Source organism: Trachymyrmex septentrionalis, unplaced genomic scaffold (genome assembly GCF_001594115.1).
Source record: "Trachymyrmex septentrionalis isolate Tsep2-gDNA-1 unplaced genomic scaffold, Tsep1.0 scaffold106, whole genome shotgun sequence".
NCBI lineage: Eukaryota > Metazoa > Arthropoda > Insecta > Hymenoptera > Formicidae > Trachymyrmex > Trachymyrmex septentrionalis.
Window position 1 is genome coordinate 1 of NW_017304185.1, and position 22,544 is coordinate 22,544.

At 35.1% G+C, this 22,544-nt stretch overlaps 2 protein-coding genes across 5 annotated transcripts in view; one reads left to right on the top strand and one right to left on the bottom strand.

Moving 5' to 3' along the window:
• The first annotated feature begins 2,637 nt into the window (after nt 1–2,637).
• Nucleotides 2,638–6,389, top strand: LOC108745817 (mRNA-decapping enzyme-like protein). Of its 4 annotated transcripts, none has more exons than XM_018482194.1 (5): nt 2,638–2,804; nt 3,127–3,352; nt 3,550–4,009; nt 4,094–4,546; nt 4,643–6,389. In XM_018482194.1, exons 1-5 carry the CDS (start codon nt 2,720–2,722, stop codon nt 4,880–4,882), a joined length of 1,464 nt encoding a protein of 487 aa, XP_018337696.1. In that variant the 5' UTR covers nt 2,638–2,719; the 3' UTR covers nt 4,883–6,389. The 4 variants fall into 4 exon arrangements, with proteins under 4 accessions (XP_018337696.1, XP_018337721.1, XP_018337705.1 ...); XM_018482219.1 differs by having other exon boundaries at nt 2,726–2,804; nt 3,143–3,352; XM_018482203.1 differs by having other exon boundaries at nt 2,783–2,852.
• Nucleotides 6,390–6,489: 100 nt separating this feature from the next.
• LOC108745728 (BMP and activin membrane-bound inhibitor homolog) overlaps nt 6,490–22,544 on the bottom strand; it is a 22,160-nt gene continuing 6,105 nt past the window's right edge. The window contains exons 2-3 of the mRNA XM_018482050.1: nt 7,251–7,523; nt 6,490–6,943 (exon numbers count right to left, since the gene is read on the bottom strand). Of these exons, the coding sequence (XP_018337552.1) occupies nt 6,687–6,943; nt 7,251–7,523 (530 nt within the window). The 3' untranslated portion in view covers nt 6,490–6,686. The remainder of the gene's footprint in view (nt 6,944–7,250; nt 7,524–22,544) is intronic.

Consider the following 22,544-nt stretch of genomic DNA (forward strand, 5'->3'; position numbering starts at 1 on the left):
TATTATATTTTTATATTTATATCAAAAACGCATTTATTAAATGCGTTAAAAAAGCTGACTTAAGAAATAGAATTATTAAGTGCATCCACAGAAGCACGATTGCTGACTGAGCGCTCAGTGAGCTCTTGTACCTGTTTAGTCCATATTTTTAGATCTAATGGAATATGCCAATCAGATGTAAAAGCCCTCTGAGCGCTCAATGAGTGGTCGTGCTTCTGAAGCATATTTTCGTTATCCAATCACGACCAATCAGAAGTGACCACGGCCATTTACGTATCTTATAAAAAATAAGAAAATTACATGGATATCACATAAAGCATGGCGTAAAGAATATCACATAAAATTTTCTGTGATTCTTACCGAAATAGCCGGTGAAAATCCAAGTAATACTGGACCCATTCTTCGCCGCACAAATGTCCTAACCTAAAATGCTGCTGTATATCCTCCTTTTGAAATAGCAAAATATTACACACTGCTCCCTGTAACTTACTACATGCTATGGTAAGTAAGTCATCATCAAAGGTGTTCCCTTCAAATAATTGTATCGCTAAGATTAATGCTTTGTTTTGGTCCATATTTACCGCCAAATATTATTCGTGTTTCCATAGTGACAGTGAAATGTCATTTTCGATAATGATATCTGTGACATCACAGCCCAAAACACTCCTAGCCAAATGCTACTGTGGCATCAGATCAAAAATATGCTTCTAGATGCACCCATTGATTAGTGCGATAACTTCCGCCGCGCGGCAAACGTTGCCGCATTCTGTGTGCGAGAACCATAAGTTCGTCTTGCAAATGACGCCATTTTTAATATCTTTTTTAGTATCTTTAGTGTATACTTTTGCGATACTGACATAAATCGGTCGAGTTTCTTTGATAACTCTAAGGCCGAATCCATAGTCCGTTCTAATCTCAAAATAATCTCAACCAATGTCTTAAGATGTTAATATGGCTTTCTAATTGGTTCATGACATCTCGAGCACTAGCTTAAAACCATTTCGAATCTTGAGCAACGTCTATGGATTCCGCCCTAGGTCTCTAGTCGTTTGAAATGCATTCAAAACAGCTGTATGTATGCACATACATACAGCTGTACGATAGCCATTTGCATTTTAAAATCAACGCTTCAAATTGGCTATCGCAACAAACTTATGATCGACTTGCATCTAATATAGAATAGACTTTAGATTAACTACTGCTTACGTTTTATTGCTTCAAGCTGGCATCTCATGGAGCGAAAATTTACAGTGGAATGAAACAATGGCTGCGTTCAGCGGAGTCAACTGTTGAGTTTGCTGAATGCAGTCAATACAACTAATCACAACTCTGTATTATTGCTTTCTTTTCTGCGGAGTGTGATTGGTCCCGCTGTTTTGCTCAAAATTTTCGCTCATGAGACGCCAGTCTAAAGCGTCGTTTACAATAAACGATAGCAGTAAAAGCTGCAGACACGTCGGGAATAAGCTAATTTTCCGAGCCAGCCAGAAATGGTTCGTTGATCAACGTCCAATTGATGCTGATTCAACATCGCTTGACATCAAATCGATGTTAATTTAATATTGATCGGTCAATTAGTTGTAGCTGAGAGTATAATAAAGAATAAAGTAAAGCCTGCGGCACACGATGCTTGTTTTTCTGCTGGATTGCTAGCTAGATTTAAATATTGGCAACGATACGGGATGTGTTCGGGGAGACACTATTCGCTTTATGAACGCAAACGCTATCAACGCTGTTTGTGGAGCCAATAGCGCGATGGCATTAGCAAGCTTCATGAACAATCCTAGCGTAGCGTTGGTAGCATTTAACTAGAGAGATTTGAGTTTGTTGTTAAGTTAATATAGGAAATTCTGTTTTCAATCATCGATCAAACTTTTCTCTGTAATTTAAACTTTTAGGATTTTATAAAGTATTTGTAACGTAAATTTTTTATTTTCTCGTAGTGAATAACAGAACGCAATCTCGATCTCTATGATGGCTTGCCGCTAGGCCAGAGTGAACAATGTAAACTAGATCAAAAAATTAATAGTTACACTGAGTATAATTAATCAGAAGGAATAAAAGGAAGAATCCTTGAGCATCCATAGTCGATTTGAGAAGAAGCGTATCTATATCTAATAAGGACCTTAAGCATCTGCAGCGGAATACCCTGCCGCGCTATAGTAACTTTTTTCCGTACACGGTAATTAAAAATTGCCAGTAATAAGATACTTATATAATAGGTAATAGATACTACCTCTGACTTTCACATTTGTAATGAAATCAAATACACAAATTGAACTCTGCAGAAACTTTGAAAAGTTAAAGATGATACATGAGCAAGAATTATGTTCATTCCAGCCTAGTGGCAAGCCATCAATTGCAGAGATTGAAATTGAGATTGCATTCATTACGATAGAATTTGAAATTCACACATTACGTACGTTTGAACGGGAAGTATAGATTCTTGCAAACGCATAAGAAAATGTACCAATCAAAGTCCTTCGTTTCTTTCGTTTTCATGAAGTAAAGAACCCTTATTGGTTGGATTTTTTATGTCTTATGTGTTATGTGTTATGCAAGAGTCTGTGCTCCCCGCTTTACTGCCTTCAGTTTTTCGTACGCCATGGCTTTAAGTTTTTTGTGTACCAACTCTTTTTGTGCTGATGCAGTATGCGCCAAGCGTCTGCTATCTAGCTATGTTCCAAAATTCACTGCTAGCGCTAAAAATCTACAGTTTATGTTACATATACTGTACATTTTCAGCACTGGCAGCAAATTTTGGAACATAGCCCTAGCATCTTATGACGGCAGCCTAGAAACTAGTATGTCGTTTATTGTGAGAGCAGCTGCTTGGATTATTTGAAAATACGGTTTTCTCTCTCTCTTTCTCTCTTTCTCTCTCTCTCTCTCTCTCTCTTTGTATCATTGTTGATTAGCCGGTGGAGAAAAGAGAGAAATCATTGCACTAACGCTAAGCTGCTCATAATTGTCGAATCTCACGTATCGTCAGATTTCAATCATCATCATCATCATCATCATTATCATCATCATCATCGTCGTCATCATCATTATCGTCATCATCATCATTCATCATCATCATCATCATTATTATCATTATTATCATCATCATCATCATCATCATAGTCGTCAATATTGGAAGCATGACGGATCGAACGGAGCTGAGAATGAACGTGGCTGCTTTGAAACGAGTTGACCCCTATGTGAAGGATATTTTGGAAACTGCGACCCACGTCGCTCTGTATACATTTAACGCGGATGAAAATGAATGGGAAAAAACTGACATCGAGGGTGCTCTGTTCTTGTATTCAAGGAATGGCGAGCCATACAACAGTATTCTCATAATGAACAGGTAGTATATACTGAGGTGTTAAATATCTACCAGCTAGAAAAATATAACGTGTGACGTTTTACTTTTCATCGCCAGAGCGGTTTACTCGAGAGATTTGTAAATTATTTTTATCCAAGTTTAGTATCTTTTGCACATCCATCTTATATTAATAATACTAAAAATATTATATAAAAATGATATATACATATTTATTACAGATTAAATACAAACAATCTAGTGGAACCAGTTGCTCCAGGTTTAGATTTACAACTGCAGGAACCGTTTCTGCTCTATAGAAATTCTAGGTGCAACATCTATGGTATTTGGTTTTATGAAAAAGAGGAATGTGTACGCATCGCAAATATGTTAAATAAACTTCTAAAAGAATGTGAAGAAAATCGCAAAATCACTAATAAACCGTTACTGAAGGCTAAAAAAACCTCTGGACCCAATGTAAACAACGTGGATATATTCAGCATGCTTAGCAAGGCACAGGAGGACTTTAACACAAGCAGAGGTAGCGGTGGAGGTGGCGAAGGCGATAGCGGTAACACAATAATAGGATCAAAGTCTCCATCGGTTACACCCATGACCGACAATATTTCTGGACCTCTAGCTGCTCCCTTAGGACCTGACGTCACTTCTCAAAGTGTAATGGACTTCTTTGCTAAAGCCAAGGTTAGCATTGTATCTCTTTACTGCTCTATTTGACATACATACATACATTATTTCTCTATCTCTTATATCACTTGTGTCGACCAGGTGAATACTGGACACTTCAAAGCAGGCGACCAACCTACTCCAGGAAATACAGTTGTGGTCGAAAGTAAACCTTTACTTGCACGTTTAATGTCTCATCCAGCAGCGCATACTTTAGAACATATTGAGAAACAGCAGAGATCTGTGACACCCCAACCATCTCATCAGTCACAACCGACAACGATTCCATCCACAAACAAATCTAAAAAACGAAGTAAAGCAACTTTGCAACAAGAATCGATAATATCCACATCAGCGCCGATTTCCCAAGATTTACCGCCGCTACCTGTTACTCAAAATGTTAACGATTCAAATGCGTCGACTGGATTCCTCAGGATACAGTCGCCATCTAACGTAACGTCTTCTACTCTAAGAAATCATCAAGTTTCCAACATTACTAATACCAACAATGCCAATCCACTTGCGTCATTATTCGCTCATGCTTCCGGAAGTACGGTAAGAAAATTAAACAAAAAAATATTATCTTTTGTGTTTATTAAGCTTGTGTGTATTTATTGTTTTTTTTTTCTTTCTCCTTGTATCCTGATTTAGTCGTCAGACGATATTATCCCGGCAGCGTCTACATTGTCAGGAAGAGGCTCGGCACCAGCATTGATACCACCTGTGATGTTTGCCGCTCCTAGCCCACCTGAATCCTTAAACCGACCGTTAGAGCCACTAACGAGGAATCAACTTTTACAAGCATTCAATTATTTGTTGAAAAGCGATCCGGATTTTATCAACAAACTTCATGAGGCCTATGTCAAATCATTTGGAGAGATACTTTCTTAAACTCATTATATTGTATTAATTGCAAAAAAAACTCATTGTAAGGGTTATGACTGAACAAAAGGAACATCACTAAGCTAAATCTCAATATTCCTACATTACGTGCATGTACATACATAGATTATATGTAATGCTCGACCTTCAATTGAGAAGATAAGCACAGTTTCTTTTAAAGAAAAGGAAAATTTCTTTTTTGGCCGAAGATTAGAAAGCCGATATGGAATAGAACATACAATATAATACCTTGAACAGTATTTTTATAAAGGAATGCGCTTTCTTTCGAGATGACAAAGTAAAGAGGATGAACGAGCAGGGACTCATATAACGAAGTATGGTACGAATGAGAAATTGCATCTTAAAGAAATGGACTTGTTATGAATGGTATAATTATATACACACATATATATATATACACACACATTATATATATATATATATATATATATGTGTGTGTATATGTATGGAATTGAATGGTTTTTAAACTGTGATGCCAAAACATTTATATTATACGTGCGTTTTATGATTGAAATTTCAATACAGCACGAAATCATTTTTTTGAGCTGAGTAAATCATATGAAAACCTATTTTATAGAGTAATGACGTATCCTCTCTATATACCGGATACCAATATGGTACGTGTATGTTATCGATGAAAAGCAACAAATAAATACAGACAAGATGCAATGAAAAGACAATTAAAATATACTTTACTTTTTTTTTCATTCCTCACAAGTAACATGTATAAAATAAAGTCTAGGCAAACCTGTACGTATTTATTTAGTCATTATTATGTCGTACTATCACAATACAATGTTTATATGAAATACGCTTAAAAAATATTATATGAAGAAAAGGTACACAATTCACAAATTGGCTGTGATTCAAGTCGCAACGGCGACTTGAACGAAAAATTTTATGTCGCTTACACAAATTTACTTTCTATTGAATTTTCTTATAGATTATTACGAAATATATAATCTTCCCTCACTTTTTATTGGCGTGTACTATTCGTGAATTAAAATTACGTACTAATATTTTTAGGGAACAGAGTTCAATAATTGCAACGTTAAAAACGTTCTCGCATCATTATTGTAACTCGATAATATCATCAAATTTAATGTATCATTCAAGGTGATAAAAAATACATGTTCTATATTTACAATCCTATAATGACATAGAAACGTATCATATACTTTATGTCATCGTATCGTCATGTTTAAAGGATCGAAAAATGTTGATCCATTCTCACTCTTTGATCTCGCGATGTTGACATGCGTGTCATGTCGACGTTTCGAGGAAATGCAACGAGTAATACATTATCATTATGAGATACAATTTACAGTAGTTGCTTTCTTCGTAGAATTCACAGCCAAGTGGAGCCTTCGACGGCCCGCTAGCTTTCTAAACAGCCATTTATTTGGTACATGACTCTGTGGAATCTTGCAAACTTGCATACACACACACATACGCACACACAGGCTATATTTCTTATATACATTGTAAAAAATCCACAAAGTTGAAAGAAAATTAAATTGGAATAATATCATTCGTCGTAAAGAAATCATATATATATATATATATATATATATATATATATACACACATATATATATATTTAATTATCCTCAATTAATATTAACGTACAAGTACTCGGTATACAAATACTTTGTTACACAAATGTATGTGTATGGCACAACTCCAGTTTTGCAAGTCATGTATCAAAACTAGCGCGGCGCGGGCAGCCAGCTCTATTAATTAAACTATTACTTAGAACACCTCTTATTGGGAAACTTTGTCATAAAATTTCTTAAACCAAAGGCACTTTCGGTGGTCCAAGTAAGGGTGGCTCGTTATTAGATGTTCGATGTTGTACGAATTTATTTGCGTTTTGTGCCGGCATAGGCTGGAGCCATCTGACAGCTAGGCTGGCGATCATTAATAGGACGATGAATCCACAGATAGCCACGACGATCGTCGCCGTTGGGAACCATCCGTCAATCGCCTGATTTCCACGACTGTTTGGATGCAATGGAGCCAAGTACGGTCGTTGATCATCGATCAATACTACAATGATATTATCAACAAGTAATAAACAAGTTAAAGGAACACGAATAGGTTTTTTGAAAGCTAGTTTAGAAAGAGAGATTTTTGTGTTAAAAAAGAAATTTAATTGGGTTTATGTTTCATAAAAAATTAGAGGAGCATTCTAATTAATGGCAATATATATACCTATTGCCCTAAACATCAAATGTATATAGATTTACGATAATCAACATGACAGAATGTGACAAGCGGAATGGAAAATGTTGAAAATGTAATAGCCTAATAGCATGCGAGATGAAAGGGAGAAAAGGCCTTATTCGTCTCGAACCTCGTAGAGTCTTGTTGAATCTGTTTCTCATCGCGGGGCTGTCCACGTGATTGCAGAGATCTTGATCGCAGCAGAGAAATCCTGCGGGGCACTGACGATTTATCAAATTTTCATCGAGACAACCGCTGTGAGCAGTATGCTCCGCTCTCGAAAGTGACGCATTTGCGTTCAATGGTAATTTTGTAAAGCAACTCCTACCGCGACACATGTATCCTTGAGGAACGCATTCTGGTTTATTGCAATAGCATCTTACTTCTCCTGCATTAGAGGGACCTGCAACGAAAAACGTCAATCCTGTAATCGTCAAATAGTTTGAAAAAATTAAATGTTGAATTGAATCTTTAAGGATACATCGCATTAATTAACAAATTAATTGCGTTAAAGTCAAGAATATCGAGAAAGGGAGAGGGTTTCGCATCGAAACGTATATTTAGATATACGAGTATGCTCGACGCGGCATATAAATATGCGTAACAAGGGGGTGGCTTCCCCGAGTCTACCAGACTCTGCGACCTCTGAGCCTCTGAGCCTCTGACGCGACTGTGCTGGACTGTGAAGTATGACTGTGACTGTGCGTTAATGAGGACCATACGAAATAAATGAAGAGAAAAAGAGAAGAGAGGAACGGAGTGGGAGGGAGGGACGTTTATTGCGATATATTGCAAAGCCATCTTTATCCGCGAGCATGCTCGGCGTCGTTTGCCCGCGGCTTGCCCCAACCCCCGATCTACCATCTACCATCTTAAGTCGAGTTCCCCTTGCGACCTCGTCTTTCTCCACCGGTTTCTTGCTAATAAGCCCGCAGCGATGCCTTGCCTATCTCCGTTTCTCTCTTGCTCGCTCTTTCTTTGCGAGCCTTGCGAACTGCCGGCCCCTCTCTCCATTCGCGGTCGGGGTCCAGCTCATCGAGGACTAAAAAACGCTAAAACAGTCGAGTCACAAAAGAAAGATTAAAGTGGAGAGGATATATGGAGGGAGAGAGAGAAAGGCATGCGGCGCTGCTCCGTTATGCACGCGTGTATCTCCTTTCTCTCTTTTTCTCCCCATCTTTCGATGCAATTCCGTTGATCAAATACCATGCACGCATGAGAGAAGGAAGACAGGGCCACTTGATAATTTCATCGCGTTCCACCGCAACGATTGGATACGTGTCGCAAATTGGGAAATTACTCGTGACGCGAAAAGTTACAAGGATGTTAAATTTCAATTTTACGTCGAATAGAAATATTTCTATGCCTTGTAAGATTTTTTTGTTCGCTCTTTGCTTCGTTCGCTTTATCAAAGTAAAAAAAAGAATATAGGATATTTCTTTTTCGAGCGAATCACTTTCGTAAAATTCTTTCTACAGATGTACGTTTGTATTTAGCGTGTAATAATACTTGAAATATGTATTTTTTATCATTTTTAATATGTGTTTATAGCGATTGTGAATCGAAATAAAGAACGGTAGCCTTCCAAAAGGAAAAATTCAAAGAGGCCGTCGCCGTCGCGCGTCGAGGGACACGTACGTACAGTCCCATATGCGCGTTTAAAATAAAAAGGAAAAAGGAGCTAGGGAAACAGCGGGAGGTCGAGGAGCCCGACTGAAGAGAGATACGACCGACAAGCCCCTGAGGCCGGGGAAGAGGCGAAAGGCCATCCGAAAACAAACAGACTGCATCGCGGAGTCGTTCGTTATGCGTCTACGGTATATTAATTATTCCCCGGCTCAGTCCAGAGCCCGGCATCGATGCGACTCGGCCGAGTTATACGATCTCTCCCTTCGCGTCTGCTTTCCCCCTCCCCCCCCACCCCCCATTCCTTCGATATTAGAGTGTTCTTCGAGTGCTGGATCCCACCGGCGAGACTCTGACGTGAACATTTCATCGATTTTGTTCGATATACATACATGTGTAATCTGACGTTCATGTTGAATCTTATCTAGATAAAATTATCTAGATGATCATCTAGATGAAATTTTGATGTCACCTTATCTTTATCTAGATAATAAAAATATTAATTATCTTTATCTGCATTTTAGATAAAAAATAGTGTCATCTTTATCTAGAACGACATTTAGATAATTCAGTTTACATTTTACAATGTTGAAAATGTGCTGAATATTGAAATATTCGCTTTTATGTAGTTCATGTTTGTAATTCATGTTTGCAGAAAAATTTTTAGCCTCAAGGAGAAAGTGGATGCATCCAGTAGGTAGGTCTATTCGCGTTGTTTGCACTTTTTCTATTCGGCACCTTCGCGTCTCTCGTTTTAAGGCCAAATATATGTATAGTACATCTATCTCATTTTAAGTGCAAAAAATACATGGGGATTTCATGTAACGCGAACACACCTTATATAACTACTCACTTGCACTCAAGTGATTTGAGAGTTGATTGTGTATCTCGAAATAAGGTAAAAATTGCAAAAGTGAGCAAATTCACTAAATATTGACCAATTAAATTATAACTATTCTAGTGAATTTGCTCACTTTTGCAATTTTTACCTTATTTCGAGATACACAATTGACCCTCTGTTTTTTATTTCTGTACTTTTGACAGATATGCAGAGAGTTGTAGTGCATAGAACTCTCTCTTTCTTTCTCTCTCTCTCTCTCTCTCTCTCTCTCTCTCTCTTTCGCCAAATATCAAACATAATACCTATCTCATTTCAAAAGTGTACACTAGTTTACCATAGAAAAGGCAAAACGAACGGCAAAATCTTATACTTTTTATTAACTGTGAGCAATAATGAAATTAAATTAAAACTAATAAGTTATAGACTCCTTTAATTGATACGACAAACAATTAAAAAATTCATACAAAAGGCTATAGGAATCAACCTCTGGCTATTAAAAATTTCGAGATATACATTTAATTAATAATACCATATTATCTCGTACGTTTCGACTCCTGTTTGAGTCATCTTCACCGTTACAACTTCTTAATATTACAACACTTAATAATCGCAGTCAATATCTTCAAAGTTTTCTCTCCTTTTGTATGTGACCGTTGTGGATAAAAACTCAAATTAGAATTAAAAAAAAATCGTTGAAGAAGGTGAATAATATAGAGGACAACAGAAATAAAAATTGTGCTCACCTCACGGAGTCAACAAGTCACATACAAAGTAATAGTAAATCACACGAGAATTGCGGAACGTCATTGTAAATTAAAATTTACTGCGATATATTAATTGCTGTAATATTAAGGTAACGTTGACTCAAATGAAAGATGACTCAAATAGGAATCGAAATCATATGTTAGTATTAATTAAATGTACACTTTGAAGTTTTTAATAACCAGAAGTTGACTCCTATAGCCTTTTGTATGAATTTTTTTATTATTTGTTGTAATTGTAAGTATAAGTCTTAAAAATAAAAAAAATTATCTGGAAAATTTCAAATAAATTTTCAGAGAAATTTATCTAGATTATCTAAATGAATTTAATTGAATCATCTCTATCTAATTTAAGATAAATTTTCACATTTTCATCTTATCTTTATTTAGCTAATTTTAAAATCATCTATGCACAACACTGGTGACGTTACAATTTAATTTCCACTCGACAAATGGAGTACATTACGCGTAGTTAATAGTTTTACGAAATACATTTTTTCCATATGTCCATTGCTGTGAGATGGTGCATTTCTCTCGAAAAATATCGACAAGTACAAGTATAACTCGATAATGTCTGTTACGTGAAATCTATAACGAAAGATAAAACAATTAAAAGTGTCACGATATATTCGAGAGTGAGATTCGGAGCTTTCGCACAGAGAAAGCACAATTGTATAATCTACATATTATATAGATTTCATTTGAACATAGTTTGTATATATAGTACATACATACAATTAGAAGAGTGATGACCTATGTATATGTACGCAACATATAGGACGTATAGGTATCTAAAGCGTAGATATATGTCAGTGCCGCGCGCAACGATCAAGCTAACGAGTCTCTTCAAATATAAGTGTAACTCACGAGAACATTACGCAACGTTAACTTGCATAAGAGCATTGCAAATTATCTATAATGAACCAAATGCATTAGCAAAGGCGCTTTTCTATAAATTAGCGCTACCGAGCTATGTAACGGTAATTAGCATGAGAGCGAAAACAATCTTTGTTTCGCAAGAATAACGAAAGAGAAATTAAAGAGAGCCAAGTTAAATGCTGTAGCAAATAGATTTTCAAGTTACTTCATCACGATTAAAAAGATCGGATTATCAATATACCCATACAGCACAGAAAGATTGCAGAAACATTGCAGAATGATTTTACTGAAACATTGCAATATTGCATGGTGGTTACGAAACGTTGTTGAATCATTGCTGCAAGAGTCCAACAATGTTAAGATATCCGCTTTTTGTTATATTGCAACGAAACGTTCCAGGAATATTGCAATATAATTAATTTGAATAAATTTTTTACGAAGACTCTAAAATGAAAACTATTTTCTGTACATATATCTCACTAACTTTAATTTTTCTACAAATCGCATTTCCAGTAATATGTGCTTTCCAAAAGCAATTTTTTATGATAAAACCATAAAATATTTCAATAAATACAGTATTAATTCTGAAGGATATATTTATTTGTAAGGATAATTAAAGTATGTATGTGTGTACCCCGAACAAACTACAAATATTATTCACATTAACATAATAACAGTTACTTAAGTTAATCATGGATTAAGTTAATCGCAGTGATTCTTTTTAATTCGAAGCTCCTTCGAATCAATTGAAATCGATTAAAAAATGACGATATGAATCAATAAAGTTCGAGCGCTGGTTTATTCCTGCGTTCACATAAATAATATTTCGATAAATCGTTTTCAGCAGCTTAATTGCTTATCGTCTTATCCAATAATGATGCGTTGATTGTTTAAACTCGATATTATACAATCTTTTGATTTTATCTTTAAAATAAATTCAAAACGTACAATTAGCTAATGAAATGGCCGTCAAATAATAGATTAATAAATTTTTTATTTAAATATAAAAATAGATTATATTAATTATTATATCATAAAACGGTCGTTAAACTAAAAGACTGTACTACATAAATATTGTAAAAAATTATATTTTTCTATTATTGTTATTGTAACAATTAAAGAATTACAGTTTTGCAATGTTTCTGGAATATTACAGGTATATTACTGACATTTTACAGACATATTGTTAATTTATATTTGCATGTAATATTTCTGCAATGTTATATTGCAATCTGCAATATTGCAACATTGCAGCAATATTGCTTCAATCTTCTGTGCTGTATGGGTATAGCATGGCAGCGGCGAGACACCTGTTCGTATACTTAGGAGCGGAAGAGTTGGTACGAACCCGCGGAGTTGTGCGAAAAGAAAAAAGAGGCAGTCAGTTCATCATCGTGGTTTGCGAAAGACGAAAGGAGTGGCCGAAGCTGAAAGTCGAAAGAGCGCTGATGATGAAGAGACCGAAGAGGACCGGTCTGCAGGAATCTTCCTCTTCGTCTGCGAGAAGAAGCTCGCGCGCCCATAACGATTCGTGAGAAACTCGACTTTCGCTTAAAATGTATCGTACGATTCATTTGATAATTTTTTATCGAGGTTTTAGAAAAATTTCAGATTAGAATTATTTCATATTAATTATTTGGAAGAAAAACGAATCACTTGGACCGGAGGGCGTCGAGTTTCCTTCCTGAATTCATTATCTGAAGCATTGGTGAAACAAATATATCGTCAGCTGTCATCTTAGAGCTGAAGCAAAAGTTGTCTAAAGCATAATCCTCCCTATACATATAAACTAACTATAGAGGAATGCTTTTGTCGTCACCACAGTAATACGTATAAACAAATACCTGCACGGGGATTATCTCGAGAGTAAAATGCCTCCTAAAATGCATCCGTTTGGAAGCGAAACAATTGAAATAGTTTCGTTATGCGATGAACGAACCTTCCTTCAGGACAAGGGGACAATAGGACGAGGGGACGAGGGGCGTGGGATGATCCTGTTCGCTCGGCTAATTTTCGTTTCACAAAGGTATACAGTATCGAAGGTGGTATTTGCGTTGGGACTTGTAACTACCGAGAGCCGGCTCTATTCGATCATTATATGAGGAAGGGAGCTGGACTCGAAACGATTCGGGAAGCGGCCACGTCGTCGAGAGCGAATGGTTACGGGCGGTGGGGTGGCAATTAGCAAGAACAATGGAGAGCCGGGGTCCTTGTTCTGGGAAGTAGGCGGAGAGCCTCACTCCGGGGGCCCTGCCATTCCATTGGATAAGGGGTGCCATCAGGTACGTGTATCTAAGGTCCCGAATATATGTGGCTATATAGGTATACTGCACGATCCCGGCGTTTGTTTCGGCGTTACAAGACGGACTCTTGATGTTCCCGAGCCTCGGCAACCCGGTGATTAGCCCTACTTAACTCGGATATGTGGACGCGACGCGAGCGGCCCTATCGGCAAGTAAAAGGCATCCTCATCAATTATATGCAATTGCCAAATTGCTCCAAATTACACGCGTTCGTTTCTTCTCGAGAAACGCGGAGCCCTTTATGATAATTTTCATGTTTTTTGCGGAGGCAACCTGCGACCATCTTTGATTATCGATCGCCGAAAGCGCCCGTCATTACCTCCGAATTCTAGTTAATTAAACTTGAAATTTTAACTCGCGTCGCAATTCGAGTACTCGAAGAATGTCGAAGATAGTTTCCATTCCGATTCTACCGGCACATTAGCGATAGATTCGCGTCCACGAAATATCTCTTTATCATCTATGCAGAATGATACATGCGTAAAGAGATTGGATCAATTACTTCAATTGTCTCACGCTTGATAATTATTCTCTAGTCACCTCAATCAACTGACTTGCCGCCGGCTCAGTGCTTCTAAAAAAAAATGAGAATAGTGAGTTTTGTATTCAAAATAGTGAGAGAAAAGTGAATTTTTTTAAATGTTGAGCAATAATCTAATTTTAGATTTGATTAAAATTGTATAAAATATTATAGTATCTAAGGATTAGCACTTTATTATTTTGAATATATTATCTTGTGAAGATGATACTTTCATTATTTAATATTTGATATTAAATCTAAAATATTTTTGAATTTTAAAAACGGTATTGTTAAGAATTGAAACACGTTTCAACATATTCAGCAGAGAAGATGACAAATTTTCGACTAGTAGCATTTAAATTCAAAAACTAAAACAACAACTTGGGAATAAAACAGGTGTCTGGAAACAAAGTTATTTCCAAATTAAATACATCATTATTTAATATTTTAATATATCTAGTTTATTAAGATTCTGCAAGTTTATTTAAGTCTTTCATAACCAATAAATTAGATATACACACATATTTAAATAAACTTTATAATATGATTTTCCCTTAATATTGAATTGGAGAAAAAGTTCTACGGTATTTTGTTAGTTCAAAATTATATATACAATACTTATCTTCGTTAAAACAAAATTTAAATTAAAAAAACAAAGATTTTAAAGTTTTATAATTTTTATATATAGAAAACTATGAGCTGAAAAAAATTAATATATAATTTTTCTCCTCAGTTTGTGACGTGGCAAAAACAAAAAAAATTTGTGAACATTTTTGACCGTCTATATCGTAAAAGTTTGCAGTTTTCCTTACAAAATCATGTTTAAAAAATATTTCTACGATTTTTTATTCATGAGTTATTCGCGAGTTAAGTAAAAAGAAACATTCTCTGACTTTAATTGCCCATCATAACTCTCTTAAAAATCATCGCACTGTAATTTAAAAAATCGGATTCTTAAAGCTGGAACGTTGCTTGTATGTAACGTTATATTGGTATAATTACCAATTTAAAAAAATAGAATTTGAGATAAAAATATGGTATTACTATCCTAATAACACAATTATTGCACAATGATCATAACAATAGTATCACATTTTTATAACTCAAATTTCTATACATTTTACATTTAAAAAATTAGCATGATATTATTTGATAGAGCAAAGTTTCAGCTTTAAGAATCTGTTTTATTCATTAGGATACAATGATTTTTAATGAAGTTATGAGCAATAAAAATCAAAATGTTCTTTTATTTAATTCGTGTCTAACTTAGTAACAAAGAGTCGTAGAAACATTTTTTAAAAACGAATTTGAAAAAAAATTTTATGTTTTCACGTCAGATAGTCGAAAATTTCATAATGAATATATTTTATGTATATATAATAATTTTGAGTTAACAAAATTTCACAAAATTTTTTCTCCAACCCAATATTATTTGGTACAATATTGCAATAAGTTTTACGCATTTGTACATACAAGTAATATCATCTTTTCTAATAAGTTTTTCATACTGATAGAACTATTACCTTACAACACTTTTCATATTCACTAGCGCTCGATAAATTGGTTTAATTTATGTCAATTGAAATAAGTAAATTATAATGAAATACTTAAATAAACATGTTCCTTAAATAATCAAGTAAATGAAGTAAAAGAATCCCGCCACCCTACATGTGACAGGAGATTCAAATTATTCAAATTTATTCACAGAAAAGGAATAGAAATACGCTGCAAAAATTAAAAAAAAATGTATAACTTATTAGAAATTATAGCAAACACAGAAATAATACAATTTTATCGGAAAAAAGTGAGAATAGTGAGTTTTTTTATCGAAAAAGTGAGCAAAGTGAGCAAAAATGAGCCTTTTTAAAAATAGTGAGTAAAGTGCGAATAGTGAGTTACTCAACGGCAAGCCTGCTCAATCGATCAATCATATTTCGTGATTAACATCTTATGCGTATCGTGATGTGATACGACAATATTTAATTTTTTCCGTTTTCTTCATTATACAATATTATACTATAATTGTCATCGTGTGCGCGCGCGAGCGCTATAACGTAACGCCTCTTTAACGGAATAACGTTTCCCTTTGAATCTTTGTTCCTGCACATTTGCGTGCGCAATTAATGCGAGAATCAATGACACCCTCGTCAAAATTAACCAGCTGGCGAATCTTAAACTGAACCACTGAATCTATTAATGGCATGAAACGGATCGTCGCGTCGGCTGATACACGTCGAGCAACGTTCCATTTTTTTTTTCATAATTCTTTCATTCCGACTAAAAATGACAAGTATGGGGTATTAGTACAGTCAGTTTAAATTAATAATCTTCCTTTTAACGGTTTATTTCACGATGCGAAACGTTGGCAAATGAGAAAAAGTCTAACCCCGTAGTTATCGAAGCGTTCAATGATTTATCGTGAGGGTACCTATAATATGTACCTACATGTATCTTTGGAAGTATATGTATATACCGTTTACTCTCGAGTCTCGTTTCGTATGTAGGAGTAGTAATGAAAGTTACGAAAGTAACTTCTACGTCGGTAATGACATTGTAAGAGTGGCAAAATTGGCAAAGTTAACAAAGTAGGCTCATGTTGTCTGGTAGCGTTGACGCGGGCGGTCTCGGCGACAGCAGGCACTCGAATCTCGAGTCTCGAATCTCGTGTCTCGCATCTCGAATCTCGAATCTCGAATCTCGAATCGGCTGGCAGGTAATAGATATATGTGAGAAGTCGCGCGCGCGTGCCCCGAGCCCCGAGCTTCAGGAGTGCACGCAAGCGGATGCTAAACGGTATCACGTTCCTCATTCGGTCACGCTCCATCAAACGCTATCAATGAAACCGGAGCTATCTCATCTGCTACATAATGCATCGTTTATGTGTACCTATTTTACGTTACACGTGCAGCAAACGTGTAAATATAGATTATCTTTGCATCACGTACGTAAATACAAATACAATTTCGCAAATCGCACAAAGCGAAAAAATGTCGATAGAATCTCATTAGTAAGTCTTCCATTTTGTTTATTTCATTAGCAAGAAAAGTAGGAAATTAGAAATGAATTTTGAACAGGTTAAACTGTATGTGTAGCTTAATTGTAAATCCCGCGTTTCCGCGTTGGAACCGCGTTTATATTTTACAATGATTCCTAGAGATTGCACGATGCATTTTATTTATAGAAACATATTGCATCGACACGAAATATTTGTATAAGAAGACGTAAGAGACACGCCGTCGCGTTGCCGAAAAATACATGGACACTTTTATTACATTAACTTGTATACGTATTGTACTCTCTAAATTTTTTGGAGTGAAATTTTCACTCTAATGCCAGAGTCACTGACCAGTTCACTCTACGTGGAGGAAGTATTCACTTTAATAGAGTAAATTCTTTCACACTAAGACGAAAAGTAAAAAGTTTTACTCTTATTTTTATTAAGTGAAATTGTTAATGCTCTAAACTTCACTCCAACTTAAAGTGCAGAAATCTCGCCAAATCACGCCTAACGCCTTTTCAGTTCTTGTTCTCCTACAAGTGCCGTTTATAATTGCCAATTATTAACTGTGTTTAGTTGTTTGGAGTGTATGAACAACGTCAAGTGTTTGACAAACTCGGGAATGAATCTATCAGAGGTAAGCTTGTTTATACATTTGTACATAAAATAGAAATCAAAAGGATACGAATAGAGGTTAAGGTATTTTGTATAGGTGCTTTAGGATAATGAAAGAAATTAATAAAATGTAATAAATCGAAATTCGATCTTCATTCTTTAATATGTTTCATTACTCCTGTATAGATAAAGTACTTAGAGATTTTAAAACTTAGTCAAAAAATGCCTGCGACTTTATGATTAGGTTACAAAACATCCTCTCTCCGAGGAGAGAAAAGTCACTCTTTTTAGAGTTGAAGAATAAATCCAAATGAAAAGTGAACTTTTGAAAAGTGAAATTTCGCTCCACTTTGATTGGCGGTATTTTCATGAATATTTGGAGTGACTTTTCACTCCAAAAAAGTGAGATTTTACTCCAAGAAATTTAAAGAGTATATTTCCGCCAAATAATTAATCTTCGACATTCCTTATTTACAATATTCCGGGATGGACTGTCGACAGTCGAGATTCATTCTCGTTTCTCTCTGGCGCGGCGCCGGCGCGGCGAAGAGAAACCTGGCGCGCACGATTACTTTCGCTCGCCTCGAGCAATGCAAACACGTCATCGGTCGACAGTCCGCAAAAAGTGCTACGAAGAGGCAAGCTCGGAATCGCGTTAATTGATCCAGAACGGTCGCGCCGTTATTGGCTAGCTATCCGCGGTAGCAGTGCCTATAGTGTGGTAGCACGTGATGCGATTCCGATGCGAGATTCAATGTATGTATGTATGTATGTATGTATGTACATACATGATATATATATATACGAGAAAGATATCTCGTCCGTCCGACGAGTGACGGCGAATAATGTGAATTCCATGAAAATGCAAATGAATTGATATCTATAAAAGCGCAAATACTGGTCTATTTGAGCTCGTCGATTTCAAAGTAACGATAAAGAATAATTCTACTTGAACGACGCGAAATAAACAAATCCATTTGCATTCTCCAAGTATAAGGTTCTGCTGCATGATTGTGGGATAGTTCGCTCTCTCTCTCTCTCTCTCTCTCTCTCTCTCTCTCTCTCTCTCTCTCTCTCTGTCGTCGCAGTCGTAAGTTCGTTGATCGCCAAGCGAATTTGGATTCGGCCATCGATGCATCCCGATTCTTGCATGCATGCCATACGTACATACATACATTACGTACGCACGGGCTGCACCGCATACGAACCGCGCTATTAACATAACGCGCCCGTCTATTCCAAATTTATTCCACGGATATAACGCACGCGGTGATTGATAGTGTAAAGCAAACGTCCAAACGTCGCGTCGAGTAGTTATGATACACGCATCTCGTTGCGCATTTTTCACAAGTTTTCCATCGCGGATTTATTGATTAAGGCGAGTGAGCTACTCGCACGTGTCTGCGATTAAGTGTCTTCGCGACAGCTGTGATTGAGATATGATATTAATTTGACCACTTTTTTCCTGGTTAATTAATTCGATTGTTCGATCGACAATATGCGAATATAACTGAGAAACGCGCGGCGATAACTGTAGATAGACACGTGATGTCGTATCCCGTGTGAAATTCCAAGTTTAAATTTATAAAACGGAATACGTTTTGTAAGGAGCTATATTTATAGCGCGATCGCGCGTAGGTATACGCTTGATCGTTTACACGATCGTATTATACGACATACGTGATCGTATGCGACGCCGCGCCGCGCCCGCCAAGTACGCGGGTATAATTTTTACATAACAAAAGCGAAAAACCGAGAGCGTTGCCATGAATGCTAAATTGGGATAAATTATTACATGTACTCTCTTATGCAGTGTTATACATATAAATACATATGTAAGTACATTTGATAATGTCGAAGAGAAGCTCGTGCGTATATATTTCGGCACGTATATTTTTACTACACCATCAATCCCTGAAAAAGTGCGAAAAGTAAGTGAGAGACAAGCGCGAATAAATCTTGGGACAAGCCAAAGTTTTCCAAAATAATTTGTGACATCAAGTCCTTTACTTATGACATCCTTTCGTTGCAATCTTTCGTGCGTATATAGTAATTAGTCGAATAGTCTGCAGCTAAGGCTCTATCCGTGGAATTCGATGATTTGAAACAATACCGCTGCAAACGGAGCATTAACTGTTAAGTAATAAACAAGTAGGTATAGTGAATGAGCGAGATTGGGATCGCGTGAATTAGCGTGTCGAAACACCTGTCACTCGCCTACACAAGCAAATTTCAGTTGCGGCAAAGATCAGCAATCATCAGATGTATAAATTTTGTTGTTTTTTAACAATTTAACAATTAACATTAAAACTATAACTTTTTCTCTTTCTTAGGAAAGATTTCGAGATAAGGAGACAAAAAATATTCATCACGTACGTCATCTTCTTATTATCATAACTTTATGCAGAATAAAAAGAAAACAATATTAAGATTAAAATCAACAATTCCGGTTCTCTCCCCTCGAATTAAATATTGCAAGATTAACCTTTTGTATAAATGTATAAAAATTTAAGTTTATATATTCTTATGTTTAGAATAAATCTTTACCTAATGTTATAATAATTATTGAAAAATAATAAAATATTTCTTTGTTAACAGTGTTTGATCTTATCTAAATAAAATTAGCTAGATGATCATCTAGATGAAATTTTCACGTCATCTTATTTTTATCTAGATAATAAGAATATTAATTATCTTTTTTCTCTGCATTTTAGATGAAAAAAAGTGTCATCTTTATCTAGAATGATATTTAGATAATTTAGTTTATGTTTCACATTGCTAAAAATGTGCACAATATTAAAATACTCGTATTTTCTTCTATGTAGTTCATATTTGCAGAAAATTTTTTAGCTTCAGGAAGAGACCGCATCCAATAGCATATATAACCATTCACTTGTACTCAAATGATCTTTTTATTCCTGCATTAGAAATCTCTTTCTCTCTTTCGCCAAATATAATATTAAACATATACCTATGTCATTTAAAGTACAGTAGCATCTGATAATTGTTTCAATGAATGTAAGTGTAAATTTCTTGTAATTATTGTTACACGATGGAATTCGCAATATGACGCAATTAAAAAGATTTTTTTGTATAAAGTGAAGCTTAACATACTTTTTGAAAAATTGAAGATTCAAAAGTTCAGACCAAATGGAACCGAATTTTTAGAAGAATTTAATATAATCATGTCTTCCTTAGCAATAAGCCTCGATCTGTTATGTTACAAGGGGAAAAAGTGACTTTTCTAAGTTTGGTAGCACCCACACTTATTGTATTAAAAGAAAAGCGAAGTTCACACATTTATCATTTTGTAAACCACTGGTAATTTGAATGGTATTTAGCTTAGAAAAACGATTTAAACACATTTATGATTTTAATTCGTTTGAAAGTTAGCAGTTTATCTTGGCTGCTACTTCTTTGTCAAGATTTAAATGAATTTGGGTGCCAAAACCATATATGGAAAAATACAAAAAACTTTTTTGTAGAACTTTATAACATATATTCTCAAAATGTAATTACTTTCGAAAATAAATCGTTTTCTAGTAGTAGTGGAGAAGATTTTTTTCTGTAATGTAAAAAAAGGAAATTTTTAATTTGATACAATCAGACATGAGCAATATAAAAGCATTTTCATATTTGGAATCAAAGTCAAAGGATCTAAATTCTCTTCGTTCTTATTCAAATGTAAAAAAAAATATTTTTTATATTTGAATAAGTAATTTGAATAAGTTTAAGTTTAACACATCTTTGCCGTCACCAGCACCAGTGGAGCGTCTTTTCAATTCTGGGTAACAAATGTATGTACCTCGACGAAATCGTTTGAATCCGATAATATGTTCAAAAAACTATTGTTTTTACGCAATAAAGATTTATGAATAAATGTGTGTGATCGTCAAGCTGGCTCAACTGTGATTGGTTAATCAATCAATGGTTAACAATGGTTATGATATCTTTGCGATCATCCAACTAATATAGAGGAAAAGAACTGCATAAAATTTTTATGATTCTTTATTGTAATTTTTCATTATTTCTTTGAAAATTGTAAGAGACAAAATAAATAACGATGAGTTATTAAATATTAAAATTATTAAATTTAATATTTTTTCATTATTTTGATAAGAAACTGATATCTTAATTTATAAACGAATAAATTGTAGTCTTAAAAGTAAAGAAAATTACCTGGGACTTTTCAGATGAATTTTCAGATAAATTTATTTATATTATCTAGATTAATTTAAATGTAATCTTTATCTTATCTGAGATAAATTTCCAAATTTCCATCTTATCTTTATTTCTCTACCTAATTTTAAAATCATCTATGTACAACACTGTTTGTTAATGGTAAATTTAATTTTGTCTCTATATCGATTCTATTTTATGTAAAAATCTTTTTTATAGTGTATCAGGAAATTTTCAACGGTAGCATCATCACTTCTCATGATATCGAATAAGATTCGAAAACATTCTACACGGAAAATTTGCATCAGCGGCCATCGAATCGTTAACTTTATATACAGTTTACGTGTCGTTCGTTAAGTTGTTTTTGCTCAATCTGGATACGGTTTGCAATGGCGAGGCGAAAGTGCCTATTATACTTCACGCGGTGACTTTTAGTCATGCCTTTATGTCCGTCGTAATTCCACCATCTTAATTAACATTACGTTATTATTTAATTAATGGTAGGAATGTACAATTTCACGTCGATCAACTTAGTGTATATCAACGGAATATTTTATATATATACATATATATATATATACAGGGTGTTCCATTCGTCGATTTGAATTTCGCGTTATTTTTAAAACGTCAAACCGATTAACCTCAAACTTCACGTATGTCATCTAGACAGATGGGAAATTAATCATGGAAAAGTACACGTCG

Excerpts from the sequence above, each read along its gene's own strand:
- LOC108745817 (XM_018482194.1), top strand. The coding sequence starts at position 2,720 with ATGTTACATATACTGTACATTTTCAGCACTGGCAGCAAATTTTGGAAC. Across the intron at positions 3,353-3,549 it reads AGTATTCTCATAATGAACAG|ATTAAATACAAACAATCTAG; the intron begins GTAGTATATACT and ends TATTTATTACAG. Across the intron at positions 4,547-4,642 it reads CTCATGCTTCCGGAAGTACG|TCGTCAGACGATATTATCCC; the intron begins GTAAGAAAATTA and ends ATCCTGATTTAG.